The 17,331-nt window shown below is 40.6% G+C and overlaps 1 protein-coding gene across 4 annotated transcripts; it reads right to left on the bottom strand.

Annotated features, from left to right (window-relative positions):
* Nucleotides 1-354: 354 nt before the first annotated feature.
* On the bottom strand, nt 355-15,957 carry mmaa (metabolism of cobalamin associated A). 4 transcript variants are annotated; one of them, XM_083538785.1, is made up of 8 exons: nt 15,656-15,929; nt 12,978-13,400; nt 7,188-7,310; nt 6,876-7,046; nt 5,731-5,816; nt 5,448-5,597; nt 1,356-1,665; nt 355-547 (listed from the first exon to the last, which is right to left on the bottom strand). In XM_083538785.1, the coding sequence occupies exons 2-7, from the start codon at nt 13,366-13,368 to the stop codon at nt 1,378-1,380; spliced, it is 1,209 nt and encodes a 402-aa protein (XP_083394911.1). In that variant the 5' UTR covers nt 13,369-13,400; nt 15,656-15,929; the 3' UTR covers nt 355-547; nt 1,356-1,377. The 4 variants fall into 4 exon arrangements, with proteins under 4 accessions (XP_083394911.1, XP_083394910.1, XP_083394909.1 ...); XM_083538784.1 differs by lacking the exon at nt 355-547 and having other exon boundaries at nt 1,273-1,665; nt 15,679-15,957; XM_083538783.1 differs by lacking the exon at nt 355-547 and having other exon boundaries at nt 1,273-1,665; nt 15,598-15,929.
* Between the last annotated feature and the right edge of the window lie 1,374 nt (nt 15,958-17,331).

Genomic DNA, 17,331 nt, shown 5'->3' with positions numbered 1-17,331 from the left:
GGCAGACGAGAATTTATTTGAAACAGCAATTCACTTCACAAGCAGCAGAGGGCTGTAAAAGTGACAACCTGCACCTTTAATGCTGGTTGTCAGCTTTAAACGCCCCCACCCTGTAATTTCTTTCCTAGAGGGGGTAGTCTTTACATATAATCAGTCACACACAGTATGTAAAGGGTAAATATAAAACTTCAACAAAGTTAATCCTGTTTGTTTTTAAGCTTTCACTGTACAAAAATGATTTCAGACTAAATTGATAAACTGTGATTATGACATTATGATTGGAATTACTGTTGTCTGAATAGAGAGCATTTACAACTGAAAGATCGAATCAATCGAAAATAATTATTTAATTCGTTTTGTTCATCTTCATTTTCATATTTGTCTTGTAATTCTATTACAACATTCTTAAAAAAAAAAAAACCCAACATAAATGTTAAACTCATCACATTTACCAGGTTTGAAACGGTACATAAAGCAATCAGAGTAGACAAATAGATCAGTTGTTCATCTGTATATTTTGGCTCATTGATTCTGTCTTCACATTGACCTAGAGAAAAAATGATATGATTCCAGGCCTCCATTTCCAGACAGTGGGGGAACAAACACTGTTTTGAAAGTATATGCATCCGGATTTTGGGTTTGCAACTCAATTTGTGAGTTGGATTGGAGGATCTCTTGAAATAAAGTTTGACCTAAACCTTATTAAAACACCTTTGGGATGCATGTGAACGCTGATCGCACCCCAGGCCTCCTCATCTCACCTCTATCAGTACCCGACTTTACTAACACCCTTAAGGCTGAATGAATCTCCTTAAATCACTACAAGCACACTGCAAAATCTAGTGGAACATCTTCCCAGAAGAGTGGAGGTTATTAACAGTAAATAGGAACTAAATGTGGAATGGGATGTTCAAAACGCACATAACAATCCTATGGTCAGGTCTTCAAAAACGTTTGTTTATATAGTACAACTGTCCTGCAGAACAATCCCCATAAATTGAAAATATTGATCGTATTCATAGTTGAATTAATATTAATATTTGTTGGGCAATGAGATGTTGAATATTTATGAAGGCACAAACAAGATCCTGCGTTAGAAATGTTCTTAAGGAAAAGGTTCGTCTTGTGTGCAGGAATTTACTTACTATTTTGTGGTATTGCACTTTTTTTTATTTATTTTTTTTTAACCTTGTCAGTTACATTTCCAGGCCAAAACATGAAGCACACACAAGCTTTTCCTATTTTTCGGATTTGTCCACACATTCTTCAGGATTTTAATTAAAAAAACTAAAACAATAATCGCACCAAACCCACATACCGGCACCGCAAAACTGGTACCAAGATTCATTCCTCACATTTCACAAAATGAGCTTTGTGTTACTGTGTGGTCCCGAAGGCCCTCAGCAGGAGGTCGGCTGCCAGTCCTGGAGAAACGTCTCCTCGGGCCACCCTGCGCTCCAACTCGGGCAGCGCCGCCTGCACCTCTGGATGTTCCTGAAAATGGCGCAGGGCGTTCTCCTTGATGAGGCTCCACAGCCAGACCTTCTGCTGCTCACGCCTACGAGTTTGCAGCTCACTGCTAGACAACGTGGCGTCACGATACTGAAGCATGATGTCCCAGAGCTCGGGGACACCCTGTCCTGTCTGCGAGGACACCCTGACCACCTGACCATGATTGCACAAAGCAAGAGAGAGAGAGGGAGAAAATCATATTAATACTAGTTACACCTAGATTGGAGTCCCAGCAGAAAAGAGATGTTTTTTTTTCTACTTTTGAGGTGATCTCGAAAAGTCGGTGCTAACTGGTGCTATTTTGATCATGTCTGCGATTTCATCACAGCAAGTTAGAACAAAGAGCAAACGTGAAATTCTGTAAGAAACTGGGCAAATCTGCCACAGAGACGTTTGAGAGCGGAAGAACGTCACTGGAAGATGACGAGAGATCGGGACAAGCAAAAGAGCACAGGAGAACCTTTTAGAAAAGCTCAATTCCAAGCCATATTAACTTTCCGTCCAATTAAGAAAAAAATTAATAATTACATTTATCTATAAATCCGCGGTTTTGAATTGACAGAACAATGCAGCTCTCAGGGAAAAATCTTTCTCTTCCCTTTCAACTCTGCTCAAATTCCTAGTGAACTTGGACAAAAAATTGGTAGCACTCTGCCATTATATGCATGATCAAAATTTCACAAATGATTACAATGTACTTTAATATAATACCATGTGCAATATGTTTTTAGTTCCCCGGCACCTTCTGAATACCTTTTCTTTGTAAATATGTTTTGATTAAAAGAAAGATTTTAAAGATGGGTTTTGCAATCTTACATGTTTCGTCTCTATTACATCAAAATGATAAAAGCCCGCATCACAAACCGGCCCTTACAAGACTTGTTTACATTAAAATGTAAAGTGTGATGAACAAAAAAATTTAAACGTCACATTAACAAACGATGCATTGATCCGTAACGTTTTCATCAAGGTAACAGAGAAAATTTGAACCTTTAGACCGTACCTAATATATTCCAAATATATAGTAAAAATCATCTCTGCAAGCCATAGCTTTCACGTAGGGGCCTGTTTTGCACCTGAAAATCCCAGAATGAAAGTGCAGGATCCGGGTGTCCTTTTGTATTTTTGAATAAGTTTGTATAAATAGAATATTTTATTATCTTTCAAGTGTATTTCATTTACAGTGGCCACCCAGAACTCGCGGGTGATACGTTCGCGAAAATCCACACATTTTCCACAAATCCCAGCACCACCAAGCTGCTACTGCTGGGCCCTTAATCCTCAGTTGTAGGTGGAATAAAGGCATCTGCTAAATGCCATAAATGTAAATGTTAGTGCTTTTAGCAGTGTACAGGTATGCGGTTGTACTTTATATATTTCACTGCGCAAGAAAGCTCTGTAAAAAAGTTGGATCTTGAATGGGTTAATTGTACGAAATAAGGTGGACTATATCACGTTATCAGTTCCGTTTTGAAGATTCACAACACTTTGCTTTTCAACGCATCAGCCGAGATATGCATTTATACTCATGCTTTTCTGCTAGGTGTGAAAATGAGCAGGTCGGACGCACACATCCGGCATATTAAAGCGAGGCGAGAGGGATTCTTTGACGGAGGATAAAGTTAATCTGTTTTTTTTTTAGACATATTGAGAAAGCTGGACGTGGAAGCAGGTTAAGCACACCCACACAGGCCTTCTCGGTTTTACCGACTGATGAACTACAGGCTGAAAAGACTTTGGAGCAGGGGAAGAAGAAAAAAAAAATCAATATGGCTGAGTGAAAGGGATGCTGCACTGAGAGCCCTCTGTGGATATGGAGACAAAGATGTGAGTGACTTTCGTGCGTGTGGGTGGCCTCTAATCATCCAAATGCCACGCTGGCATGCTGCCAATAGGCAGATGCGATGCTGTGGGGAAAGAAGACAAAGGGCTGCATGCCAGTGTTCAAAAGGCTGAGCAGGGCATGCTGGGAATTAGACATTACCGCGTGTTACATACGTAAACCCCGAAGCTCAATCAGAGTGATGAAAAATGGTTAGGAAAAGAGGGGTGGACTGGGGATACAAGCACTGCGACGAAAAGTCGCTCGTTTAGCAGAACGTTGTGGCGATTGGCTCTGCCGCCATCACGATCCTCGGTGTTAATTAAAGAAGATGAATCAGTCCTCTGGTATAAAGGCAAGCATTCACAGGCAGGAATGTCCTCAAAGCTTAGCACTCCATCACTCGGTGAATAGCAGCCTTGGACTGTTCAACGTATCCAAAGACAGCCTCCTCTGCTGGCCACAGGGCCAAAACAACAAAATGTCCTGGGTATGTATTATGCTAGGAACAAAATTAGGCTTTCTATTTATGAATGGACGTTCGGTGTCACCTAGATGAGGATGGGTTCCCTTTTGAGCCTGGTTCCTCTTAAGGTTTCTTCCTCATACCATCTCAGGGTGTTTTTCCTTGCCACAATCTCACTCATTAGGGATAACCTAAGGAGGTAAGGAGGAGGTAGCTTAGTGGTTAAGGTGTTGGACACCAGCTAGGAAGGTCACAAGTTCAAATTCCAGCACCACCTGCTCTGGAGAAGGGCGTCTGCCAAAAGCCAGAAATGTAAATAATCTTATAAAGGTACTTAACTTGTAAATTCCAACATTATAACCTCTTTATCTCAGTAAAGCTGCATTGGGACAATGTCCATTATAAGAGCCATAGAAATAAAGCTGAATTGAATCGAAACAAAGAATTTATTAAAGGTTGATTAAACTTTGGCAGATTGATATTTAGAGAAACCCAGCCATTAGAGTTGCACAAGCCAGTGCAATCTTATTGACCCGGTCCCAAGTCTGGATAAGTGGGGAGGGTTGCATTAGGAAGGGTATCCAGCATAAAACGTGCCAAATCAAATATGCAGATCCCAAATCAGAAATTCATACCGATCGGTCGAGGCCTGGGTTACCAACGACCGCCACAGGTATCGTTAGCCAACAGGGTACCGGTGGAAATTGGACTACTGTTGGCCGAATTTGGTAAAGCTGGAAGTTGAAGTGGTGATGATTAATGTCATCAGTGCTTATGCTCCATAAGCGGTTTGTGTAATAGAGAAGTAAAAATTCTGGAGTAAGTTAGATGAAGTGGTAGAAGATGTACCTACAAATGAATGATTGGTGATTGGGGCAGACTTAAATGGGCATGTAGGTGAAGGGAACAGAGGTGATGAGGAGGTGATGGGTAGGTATGGCTTTAAGTAGAGGAATGTGGAAGGGCAGATAGTGGTAGATTTTGCTAAAAGGATGGTAATGGAAGTGGTAAATACTTATTTTAAGAGGGAGGAGGAGCATGGGGGGGGTATTTTGAGCAGCTGATGAACTAGGAAAATGCTAGAGAGATTGGATGGTGTGGAGATTGTGAAGCAGGGAGTGGATAGAATTAGTAAGGAGGAAGTGAGAACAGCGATTAAGAGGATGAAGAGTGGAAAGTCGGTTCGACCAGATGACATACCGGTAGAAGCATGGAGATGTTAAGGAGAGATAACAGTGGAGTTTTTAACCAGATCGTTTAACAAGATATTGGAAGGTATGAGGATGCCACATGTGCAGAAGATGGGGTATATCGGTAGGAGGAATGCTAAGGATGGAGCCGCCAGTACAGAAGATGCTTTTCTGCATATGACGGCTATAACCAGTGGTTATTTGAGTTATTTTAGTAAGTTCAAACCAGTCCGTTCTCAAGTGACCGCTCTTATCAACGAGGAGGCTTTTTACTTTTATTATGCCATTGTGTGTGCAACAACTATGCCATGGTCATGGATGTCACTGATGTGACTGACGGAAAATGTAACTGAAGCTTGTATTTCTTGACCTGGACCTGGAAGAATGCATGAAATTGTGTGTTTATAATGTATATAGAGTGTATAGAAACCATTTCGCATACCCTCCACTCATTTACCTTGGGTGTCCAGGTTTTGGATTTCTTTCGGAGCAGCTTCAAAGCGCTCGTGTACTCGGCCTGAATCTTGCGTGCCGGAATGAGCAACTCTCCATCTGACTTTGTCACCACCACCAAATCAGCTTTCTCAATGATACCTCTCTTTATTCCCTGTGATCCCACATTTAAAAAGAGGAAGAGAAAGGAATTTGCAGACATTTTTTGCAAGAAAAATTTGCCCTGATTGCCATCTATTTATTTGCCATATTTGAGCTGCACATAACTGAATAAAAAAAATGTTAACCTGCAGCTCGTCGCCTCCTGCTGGTGGAATTAGCAACACAAAAAGGTCAACCATATCGGCAACAGCAAATTCAGACTGTCCGACACCTAGACACACACACACACACACCACAAATCAACATCCAGGCAAGTGTCCATGACATTGAAGGACACACAGTCTTGTGGCTTATAGGGTATTTTGGTATATTATAGATATATTATATCTATAACCCAATTTGCTCCAAAACAATAAAAAAAATCCACATCTAGAAGATAAGATAAACACTTTTCAATATAAATCAGAAATTTTGAAAATGTCCACGGTTCTAACTACAGTTTGACCGATCGATAGGTTCAGCAGATAAATTGGTACCAATACTACTAGCTATCGGCAAAAATCCATACCGATAGTTTTTCCAGGTTGCATTATACAGTACGAGAGCAGCCTCTAGAGGCAAATCACTGACACTACGTGCTGTTTATGTCGTCTTTTTGTGAAGTGTTTTATTTTCTTCAATAAACTTAAACTTTCTTTTCGGCTTCTCCCGTTAGGGGTCGCCACAGCGGATCCTCCGCACGTTTGATTTGGCACATGTTTTACGCTGGATGCCCTTCCTAACGCAACCCTCCCCAATTTATCCGGGCTTGGGACCGGCACTAAGAGTGGCTGGGGATGGTTCCCTGACCGGGAATCGAACCCGGGTCGCAGCGGTGGGAGCGCTGCATCTTAACCACTAGACCACCAGGGGACCAATGTTTTATTTTCTTCAATATTCATTCATAAAATGTATGTATTCATTTTTGTTTTATTTAGCACATTTTTATGGTTTAGTAATGTTTTTTATTTGTTATTTTTTTTTTATGTAGTTCAGTACCATTTTGTTATTTTTGTTTAATCCGTTTATTAATCGGGTTATCGGCAAGTACGATGCAACCTAGCTACTGGCTAATAAAAAGTGGAAGGAGTCAATATAAGCTGATATTGGCATGTTGTTCCAGTAGAAATTGTGTTTCAACTTAAAAATGCAAAAACATCAACCTGCAGAAATTATATGGAAAATTCTAAATAACAGTATGTGGTTTTTTTTATATTTTAAGGCAAAAATATATACTATGAATTAAAAAAACAATTAAACAAATGTCTACTGTAATTAAAAACGTCCTTACCCACTGTTTCCACGAGCACAATATCATAACCTGCTCCCTCACACAGGACTATAGCTTCATTGGTGGTCCTTGTTACCCCACCGAGTGTCCCTGAAGACGGTGATGGTCGGATGAAGGCGTTCATGTCCCGCGAGAGCTCCGTCATCCGCGTCTTATCCCCCATCAGCGAGCCTGCAACAGTACAGTAACTTTCATATTGATGTTTTTATTAACAAAGTGCTGTTGATCTCTATGTTTTGTGGTCAAAACATGAGTACCACAGACTGTGTAGTTAATTGGTTTGAACTGTATCAGTTACTGTCCTGTATGTACCCCCTGTGGTGCACGAGGAAGGGTCCACAGCCAACACGGAGACTTTGTGGCCCTTTCCTGTCAGCATTTTCCCCAGCACCTCGATAAAGGATGATTTCCCAGCACCGGGAGGACCGGACAAACCTGCATTCAAAGACACAAAAAAGAAAGGCAGCTTTTTAAAACGGGTTCTTGGCAGGATTTCTCTACATTCTTGACTTCTCACACCGCTGCAAAAATCCTCTAGAATAAGACTAAATCGAATGTAATTACAGAGAAAAGACACCGTTTCTGATCATTGAGCAATATTCATTCTTTCATATTCATTCCACTTTTCCTGAATGAAGTCATATGTCCAGGACACTGGAAAAGTCAATCCAGAATCTTCAATCCTTGACAAAAGCTTCCAGCTCCTACTGTGAATCTACAAACCTTCCCAAGCCAACTACTAATGACACAATGACACCATAGCATTTACTGATCACACTATTCCCTTTTTTCATGTTGTAATAAAGCTCTCACACTCTTCTGGGAAGGCTTTACACTCGATTTTGGGGGTTGGAATTGATCATTTAAATAAGCATTACTGATGTCAAGTGATGTATAAATTATGTGCGAGTGTGTGAATGAATGAATTATAAATGAGTGTATGAATTCAGTGGGTGTGTCAAAGTGTGTCGATTAATTAAGTGTGTTAACAAGTGTATGAATGAGTGTGTGAATTAAATGTGTTAACAATTGTGTGAATGAGTGTGTGAATTGAGTGTGTGTGTGTGTGTAAGAATGAGTGTGTGAATTGAGTGATGTATGAATGATGTGCGAGTGTGTGAATGAGTGTGTGAATTGAGTGTGGAAACAAGTGTGTGAATGAATGAGTGTGTGATATAAATGAGCATGTGAATTTAGTGTGTGAATGGAATGTGTAAATTGAATGTGTGAATTGAGTGTGTGTCTGAGTTAGTGTGCGAATAAGTGTGTCTGAGTGAGTGTGTGTGTCTAAGTAAGTGTGCGAATAAGTGTGTGTCTGAGGGAGTGTGCGAATAAGTGTGTGTCTGAGGGAGTGTGCGAATAAGTGTGTCTGAGGGAGTGTGCGAATAAGTGTGTCTGAGGGAGTGTGCGAATAAGTGTGTCTGAGGGAGTGTGTGTCCGAGTGAGTGTTTGAACAAGTGTGTGTCTGAGTGAGTGTGTGAACAAGTGTGTGTCTGAGTGAGTGTGTGAACAAGTGTGTGTCTGAGTGAGTGTGTGAACAAGTGTGTGTCTGAGTGAGTGTGTGAACAAGTGTGTGTCTGAGTGAGTGTGTGAACAAGTGTGTGTCTGAGTGAGTGTGTGAACAAGTGTGTGTCTGAGTGAGTGTGTGAACAAGTGTGTGTCTGAGTGAGTGTGTGAACAAGTGTGTGTCTGAGTGAGTGTGTGAACAAGTGTGTGTCTGAGTGAGTGTGTGAACAAGTGTGTGTCTGAGTGAGTGTGTGAACAAGTGTGTGTCTGAGTGAGTGTGTGAAAAAGTGTGTGTCTGAGTGAGTGTGTGAACAAGTGTGTGTCTGAGTGAGTGTGTGAACAAGTGTTTGTCTGAGTGAGTGTGTAAATAAGTGTGTGAATAAGTGTGTCTGAGTGAGTGTGCGAATAAGTGTGTCTGAATAAGTGTGTGAATAAGTGTGTGTCTAAGTGAGTGTTTGAATAAGTGTGTGTCTGAGTAAGTGTGTAAATAAGTGTCTGAGTGAGTGTGTGAATTGTGTGAATTAAATATGTGAATTAAGTGTGTAAATGAGTGAGTGTGCAAAAAAGTGTGTCTAAGTAAGTGTGCAAATAAGTGTGTGTCTGAGTGAGTGTGTAAATAAGTGTGTCTGAGTGAGTGTGTAAATAAGTGTGTGTCTAAGTGAGTGTGTAAATAAGTGTGTCTGAGTGAGTGTGTAAATAAGTGTGTGTCTGAGTGAGTGTGTAAATAAGTGTGTGTCTGAGTAAGTGTGTGAATAAGTGTGTGAATAAGTGTGTCTGGGTAAGTGTGTGTCTAAGTGTGTAAATAAGTGTGTGAATAAGTGTGTCTGAGTGAGTGAGTGTGTGAACAAGTGTGTGTCTAAATGTGAGTGTGTGAACAAGTGTGTGTCTAAATGTGAGTGTGTGAACAAGTGTGTGTCTAAATGTGAGTGTGTGAACAAGTGTGTGTCTGAGTGAGTGTGTGAACAAGTGTGTGTCTGAGTGAGTGTGTGAACAAGTGTGTGTCTGAGTGAGTGTGTGAACAAGTGTGTGTCTGAATGAGTGTGTGAACAAGTGTGTGTCTGAGTGAGTGTGTGAACAAGTGTGTGTCTGAGTGAGTGTGTGAACAAGTGAGTGTCTAAATGAGTGTGTGAACAAGTGTGTGTCTGAGTGAGTGTGTGAACAAGTGTGTGTCTAAATGAGTGTGTGAACAAGTGTGTGTCTGAGTGAGTGTGTAAACAAGTGTGTGTCTGAGTGAGTGTGTGAACAAGTGTGTGTCTGAGTGAGTGTGTGAACAAGTGTTTGTCTGAGTGAGTGTGTGAATAAGTGTGTGAATAAGTGTGTCTGAGTGAGTGTGTGAATACGTGTGTCTGAATAAGTGTGTGAATAAGTGTGTCTAAGTGAGTGTGTGAATAAGTGTGTCTGAGTGAGAGTGTAAATAAGTGTGTGTCTGAGTGAGTGTGTAAATAAGTGTGCCTGAATAAGTGTGTGAATAAGTGTGTGTCTAAGTGAGTGTGTGAATAAGTGTGTGTCTAAGTGAGTGTGTGAATAAGTGTGTGTCTGAGTAAGTGTGTGAATAAGTGTCTGAGTGAGTGTGTGAATTAAATATGTGAATTAAGTGTGTAAATGAGTGAGTGTGCAAAAAAGTGTGTCTAAGTGAGTGTGTGAATAAGTGTGTGTCTAAGCGAGTGTGTGAATAAGTGTGTCTGAGTGAGTGTGTAAATAAGTGTGTGTCTAAGTGTGCGTCTGAGTGAGTGTGTAAATAAGTGTCTGTCTAAGTGTGTAAATAAGTGTGTGTCTGAGTGAGTGTGTGAATGAGTGAGTGTGTGAGTGAGTGAGTGAATGAGTGGGTGTGTGAATAAGTGTGTGTCTGAGTGAGTGTGTGAATGAGTGAGTGAGTGAGTGAATGAGTGGGTGTGTGAATAAGTGTGTGTCTGAGTAAGTGTGTGAATAAGTGAGTGTGTGAATAAGTGTGTCTGAGTGAGTGTTGTAAATAAGTGTGTGTCTGAGTAAGTGTGTAAATAAGTGTGTGTCTGAGTAAGTGTGTGAATAAGTGTGTGAATAAGTGTGTCTGGGTAAGTGTGTGAATAAGTGTGTCTGAGAGAGTGTGTGAATAAGTGTGTGTCTAAGTGTGTGTCTGAGTGAGTGTGTGAATAAGTGTGTCTGAGTGGGTGTGTGAATAAGTGTGTGTCTGAGTGAGTGTGTGAATGAGTGAGTGTGTGAATAAGTGTGTCTGAGTGAGTGTTGTAAATAAGTGTGTGTCTGAGTAAGTGTGTGAATAAGTGTGTGAATAAGTGTGTGAATAAGTGTGTGAATAAGTGTGTGAATAAGTGTGTGAATAAGTGTGTGAATAAGTGTGTGAATAAGTGTGTCTGAGTGAGTGTGTAAATAAGTGTGTGTATAAGTGTGTCTGAGTGAGTGTGTGAATAGGTGTGTCTGAATAAGTGTGTGAATAAGTGTGTCTAAGTGAGTGTTTGAATAAGTGTGTGTCTGAGTGAGTGTGTAAATAAGTGTGTCTGAGTGAGTGTGTGAATTGTGTGTATTAAATATGTGAATTAAGCGTGTGTCTGAGTGAGTGTGCGAATAAGTGTGTGTCTGAGTGAGTGTGGGAATAAGTGTGTGTCTGAGTGAGTGTGGGAATAAGTGTGTGAATAAGTGTGTGAATAAGTGTGTCTGAGTGAGTGTGTCTGAGTGAGTGTGGGAATAAGTGTGTGTCTGAGTGAGTGTGTGAATAGGTGTGTCTGAATAAGTGTGTGAATAAGTGTGTGTCTGAGTGAGTGTGTGAATAAGTGTGTGTCTGAGTGAGTGTATGAAAAAAATGTGTGTCTGAGTGAGTGTATGAAAAAAATGTGTGTCTGAGTGTGTGTAAATAAATAAGTGTGTCTGAGTGAGTGTGAATAAATAAGTGTGTCTGAGTGAGTGTGTGAATAAGTGTGTGTCTGAGTGAGTGTGTGAATAAGTGTGTGTCTGAGTGAGTGTGTGAAAAAGTGTGTGTCTGAGTGAGTGTGTGAACAAGTGTGTGTCTGAGTGAGTGTGTGAACAAGTGTGTGTCTGAGTGAGTGTGTGAACAAGTGTGTGTCTGAGTGAGTGTGTGAACAAGTGTGTGTCTGAGTGAGTGTGTGAACAAGTGTGTGTCTGAGTGAGTGTGTGAACAAGTGTGTGTCTGAGTGAGTGTGTGAATGAGTGGGTGTGTGAATAAGTGTGTGTCTGAGTAAGTGTGTGAATAAGTGAGTGTGTGAATAAGTGTGTCTGAGTGAGTGTGTGAACAAGTGTGTGTCTGAGTGAGTGTGTGAACAAGTGTGTGTCTGAGTGAGTGTGTGAACAAGTGTGTGTCTGAGTGAGTGTGTGAACAAGTGTGTGTCTGAGTGAGTGTGTGAATGAGTGGGTGTGTGAATAAGTGTGTGTCTGAGTAAGTGTGTGAATAAGTGTGTCTGAGTGAGTGTTGTAAATAAGTGTGTGTCTGAGTAAGTGTGTAAATAAGTGTGTGAATAAGTGTGTCTGGGTAAGTGTGTGAATAAGTGTGTCTGAGAGAGTGTGTGAATAAGTGTGTCTGAGAGAGTGTGTGAATAAGTGTGTGTCTGAGTGAGTGTGTAAATAAGTGTGTGTCCGAGTAAGTGTGTGAATAAGTGTGTCTGAGTGAGTGTTGTAAATAAGTGTGTGTCTGAGTAAGTGTGTGAATAAGTGTGTGAATAAGTGTGTGAATAAGTGTGTCTGGGTAAGTGTGTGAATAAGTGTGTCTGAGAGAGTGTGTGAATAAGTGTGTGTCTGAGTGAGTGTGTGAATGAGTGAGTGTGTGAATAAGTGTGTCTGAGTGGGTGTGTGAATAAGTGTGTCTGAGAGAGTGTGTGAATAAGTGTGTGTCTAAGTGTGTAAATAAGTGTGTGTCTGAGTGAGTGTGTGAATGAGTGAGTGTGTGAATAAGTGTGTCTGAGTGGGTGTGTGAATAAGTGTGTGTCTGAGTGAGTGTGTGAATGAGTGAGTGTGTGAATAAGTGTGTCTGAGTGAGTGTTGTAAATAAGTGTGTGTCTGAGTAAGTGTGTGAGTAAGTGTGTGAATAAGTGTGTCTGAGTGAGTGTGTAAATAAGTGTGTGTATAAGTGTGTCTGAGTGAGTGTGTGAATAGGTGTGTCTGAATAAGTGTGTGAATAAGTGTGTCTAAGTGAGTGTTTGAATAAGTGTGTGTCTGAGTGAGTGTGTAAATAAGTGTGTCTGAGTGAGTGTGTGAATTGTGTGTATTAAATATGTGAATTAAGCGTGTGTCTGAGTGAGTGTGCGAATAAGTGTGTGTCTGAGTGAGTGTGGGAATAAGTGTGTGTCTGAGTGAGTGTGTGAATAAGTGTGTGTCTGAGTGAGTGTATGAAAAAAATGTGTGTCTGAGTGTGTGTGAATAAATAAGTGTGTCTGAGTGAGTGTGTGAATAAGTGTGTTTCTGAGTGAGTGTGTGAATAAGTGTGTTTCTGAGTGAGTGTGTGAATAAGTGTGTGTCTGAGTGAGTGTGTGAATAAGTGTGTGTCTGAGTGAGTGTGTGAATAAGTGTGTAAATCCCCTGCTGGCTTTTTATTTCACCTTTATTTCTTTCTGCACACATAAATAAATCCTCCATCCTGAATCGTGTCCTCACCCACTCTGAAGGCCACCGGTTTCCCTCCTAACATCTTCTCGCGCTCTTGCCGGTACGCCAGCACCCTCTGCAGCAGGACTTGGGCCAACTCCTTCTTCCGAGGATGCTGCGTCTCCACCAGTGTTATACACTCTGCCAGAGACGACCTCTGACCTCTGACCAGGCCGTCGTACAGCCGCTCAAGCAAGGTCCTCTCCCCGAGCGTCAGATCTGAAACACTCTGACTAAAGGCCTTCTCTGTGGACATGTTCCTCCGGTGAGACAGGACACACATGGGTCCATGGTGCACCTCTGTGCTGGTCCTGTGAAGGATCTGGGAGGAAAGTTTAGCTGTGGCTGAGCTCAGAGTCCTGATACGATATAAAAATGGGAGGAGGACCACCGGAGCCATGGCACCGTGATGACGAGGCTCGAATACAGAGACTGTGGAACAGAGAGAGAAGAAGAATGAACGAGAGAATCACACAAACGTGTGTGTAATGTGTTCTCCAATGCTATCGAAGAATGCTATAGTTTAAAAAAAAAACAGGAAGAAATAAAACAAAGAAATAAAACAAGTAAATGCAAAAAAGTTTATCATCGTTTATAAAAAAAAATAAATATATTAATTAAGCAACACCGTAGGTGCAAAAACTTTACACTATAGCAGTTTTATTTTTTTATAGATTTTTTGAAATATATAATAAAAAATACTATATTTTTTCTATCTATCTATCTATCTATCTATCTATCTATCTATCTATCTATCTATCTATCTATCTATCTATCTATCTATCTATCTATCTATCATTAAATTGCTTCAATAATTGTATTTAATTTAATTATATATTATATCTACTTGTGTGTGTGTGTGTGTGTGTTATATATATATATATATATATATATATATATATATATATATACAGTGAGGAAAATAAGTATTTGAACACGCTGCTATTTTGCAAGTTCTCCCACTTAGAAATCATGGAGGGGTCTGAAATTGTCATCGTAGGTGCATGTCCACTGTGAGAGACATAATCTAAAAAAATGTCCACCTCCACTACATTTATTATCCTAAATTAGATGCACCTGTTTGAGGTCGTTTGCTGCATAAAGACACCTGTCCACCCCATACAATCAGTAAGAATCCAACTACTAACATGGCCAAGACCAAAGAGCTGTCCAAAGACACTAGAGACAAAATCCACATGGCTGGAAAGGGCTACGGGGAAATTGCCAAGCAGCTTGGTGAAAAAAGGTCCACTGTTGGAGCAATCATTAGAAAATGGAAGAAGCTAAACATGACTGTCAATCTCCCTCGGACTGGGGCTCCATGCAATATCTCACCTCGTGGGGTCTCAATGATCCTAAGGAAGGTGAGAAATCAGCCCAGAACTACACGGGAGGAGCTGGTCAATGACCTGAAAAGAGCTGGGACCACCGTTTCCAAGGTTACTGTTGGTAATACACCAAGACGTCATGGTTTGAAATCATGCATGGCACGGAAGGTTCCCCTGCTTAAACCAGCACATGTCCAGGCACGTCTTAAGTTTGCCAATGACCATTCGGATGATCCAGAGGAGTCATGGGAGAAAGTCATGTGGTCAGATGAGACCAAAATAGAACTTTTGGGTCATAATTCCACTAAACGTGTTTGGAGGAAGAAGAATGATGAGTACCATCCCAAGAACACCATCCCTACTGTGAAGCATGGGGGTGGTAGCATCATGCTTTGGGGGTGTTTTTCTGCACATGGGACAGGGCGACTGCACTGTATTAAGGAGAGGATGACCGGGGACATGTATTGCGAGATTTTGGGGAACAACCTCCTTCCCTCAGTTAGAGCATTGAAGATGGGTCGAGGCTGGGTCTTCCAACATGACAATGACCCGAAGCACACAGCCAGGATAACCAAGGAGTGGCTCTGTAATAAGCATATCAAGGTTCTGGCATGGCCTAGCCAGTCTCCAGACCTAAACCCAATAAAGAATCTTTGGAGGGAGCTCAAACTCCGTGTTTCTCACCGACAGGACAAAAACCTGACTGATCTAGAGAAGATCTGTGTGGAGGAGTGGGCCAAAATCCCTCCTTCAGTGTGTGCAAACCTGGTGAAAAACTACAGGAAACGTTTGACCTCTGTAATTGCAAACAAAGGCTACTGTACCAAATATTAACATTGACTTTCTCAGGTGTTTAAATACTTATTTGCAGCTGTATCATACAAATAAATAGTTAAAAAATCATACATTGTGATTTCTGGATTTTTTTTTTTAGATTATGTCTCTCACAGTGGACATGCGCCTACGATGACAATTTCAGACTCCTCCATGATTTCTAAGTGGGAGAACTTGCAAAATAGCAGGGTGTTCAAATACTTATTTTCCTCACTATATATATATATATATATATATATATATATATATATATATATATATATATGTATATATATGTGTGTGTGTGTGTGTGTGTGTGTGTAAGAAAGACAGATAGACAGACAGATTGACAGGAAGATAGATAGACTTATGTACAGACAGTTAGACTGACTGACTGGCACACAGACTGTCAGAGAGATAAACAGACAAACAAATAGACAGACAGACAGACAGACAGACGACAACAAATGTAAACAGATCATTTTAACCTCAACACTTATACATAACACTCATTAACACTCGTAGCTTTCAATATTAACTCCTTACCTCCCTCTCTCTCTCTCTCACACTCTCTCACTCACACTCACTCTCACTCTCTCACTCCTCCATCATCCTCCACTCTAACATTATCTCTGTATAAAACCCGAGCGGACACTTTGCTGCCTCGGTGTGTCGCTTCATCAGGGGCCGTATAACAAACTCCTCGCTACAAAACCTCAAGTGCACTAGATAAACTGAGAAACGCGTTTATTTCGACCCCTCTGTAGTGCGCAGGAGAGGGAAGTTTGGAGGTGGTTGAGACGCTTCAGGTTTTAATGACCTCCCAAAAGAGGCAAACGAATTCTCGCGTCCTCTTCCGGGTTCAAAGTCAAGTTTTCCTTTTCTATAATAAAAGTCTATTATTAATATATGTTCTTATTATTAATACATATATTTTGTATCATTATTGTTGATGTTTGTAGTAGTAGTAGTGTTATGATTACTATTGCTTTAGATAATGACATTTTTTCTATTTCAACAGCATTAATAGTAAACTATTTATTTGTTTTAACAGCAAACTCACTGCACACGTGACCTTTATTTTGAAAATAACGTAAGCAATTTTATTGGTTAATTGATTGATTGATTGATTGATTGATTGATTGATTGATTGATTGTGTGCCAAATTAAATTACAGAATATCACCGAGCAGATTTTCAGGCTTTTTATTTCCCTCACTAGTAAATATTGCATTATTACCAAACAATATAACAAAAGTCACCACGATTGCTCTTATTTCCTAAGATTTGAGAATAAATAAATAAGTAGAAATCCTGACTGTAATCTTCCTAATATTTGCAGCTCTACTTTCCTTGATATATTTCAGTGAAACCTATAGCACAATAAAAACAATCTGATTTATTGTATAATAAGAGTTTAATACCTAATACAGCTGCTCAGTGACCTCTAACAAGAGACATGAATTCCTCCAAAGGACATTTATATTCCTTTCTTTTTTCTTATCATATGAGGTGGTGTCAAAAAGTTTCGAGGCACAAGGCTGCACGCACAGTCACAGGCAGCACCAACCTTCATAAAAAAGTGTGCCAAAAGACATCATCCTGTGTACATCGGGAGCTTCGCAACTGGTGCTATTCTCACTGAAAATAACATGATCTCACTTCTGCACCCACCCTTTGCGGCCACGAGTTTTGGGTTCCTGCAGACTTCACGTTCCTCCCATTTTAAAGGTGATAGTGTGCAAACATACATACATAAAGTACTTTATTGTAAAACCTTTTGAAACCACCTCGTATATGGCATGGCTGTCCAGATCTGAGTGAACAATCCCATAAAAGGCCAAAACACAAGAACTGGACAGTGAATGACTTGAGAAAGATTTGTCCAAATTTGACATTTTTGGCTCTAACGGACAAACATGTAAGATGGAAAACAGGAGAGATGTTAGCAGACTGGCTAAACATGTCATGGAGGTGGAACCTTAATGGTCTGGGGTTGTTTTGGAGCAGGGATGGTTGGCGACATTCCTAGTGTAGGGAAAACTGAACCAGAATGGCAGCCATTCTATACTTCAACAGCATGCAACTCCCAAATAAAGTTATGGAGTTACTTTATTGAGAGAGGTTGTTCCTGTCTCTGTGTGAAGGTGTGCAGGAGATCATTGCACATGTGAGTGGAGGTGAAAAATAAAGGCTCAGGGAGAGTTGCTGTTTATTATTCTA

The sequence above is a fragment of the Silurus aristotelis genome (genome assembly GCF_946808225.1).
Source record: "Silurus aristotelis genome assembly, chromosome: 4".
NCBI lineage: Eukaryota > Metazoa > Chordata > Actinopteri > Siluriformes > Siluridae > Silurus > Silurus aristotelis.
Note: the sequence above shows the minus strand (reverse complement) of the source record. Positions and strands in the feature narration are given on the sequence as shown.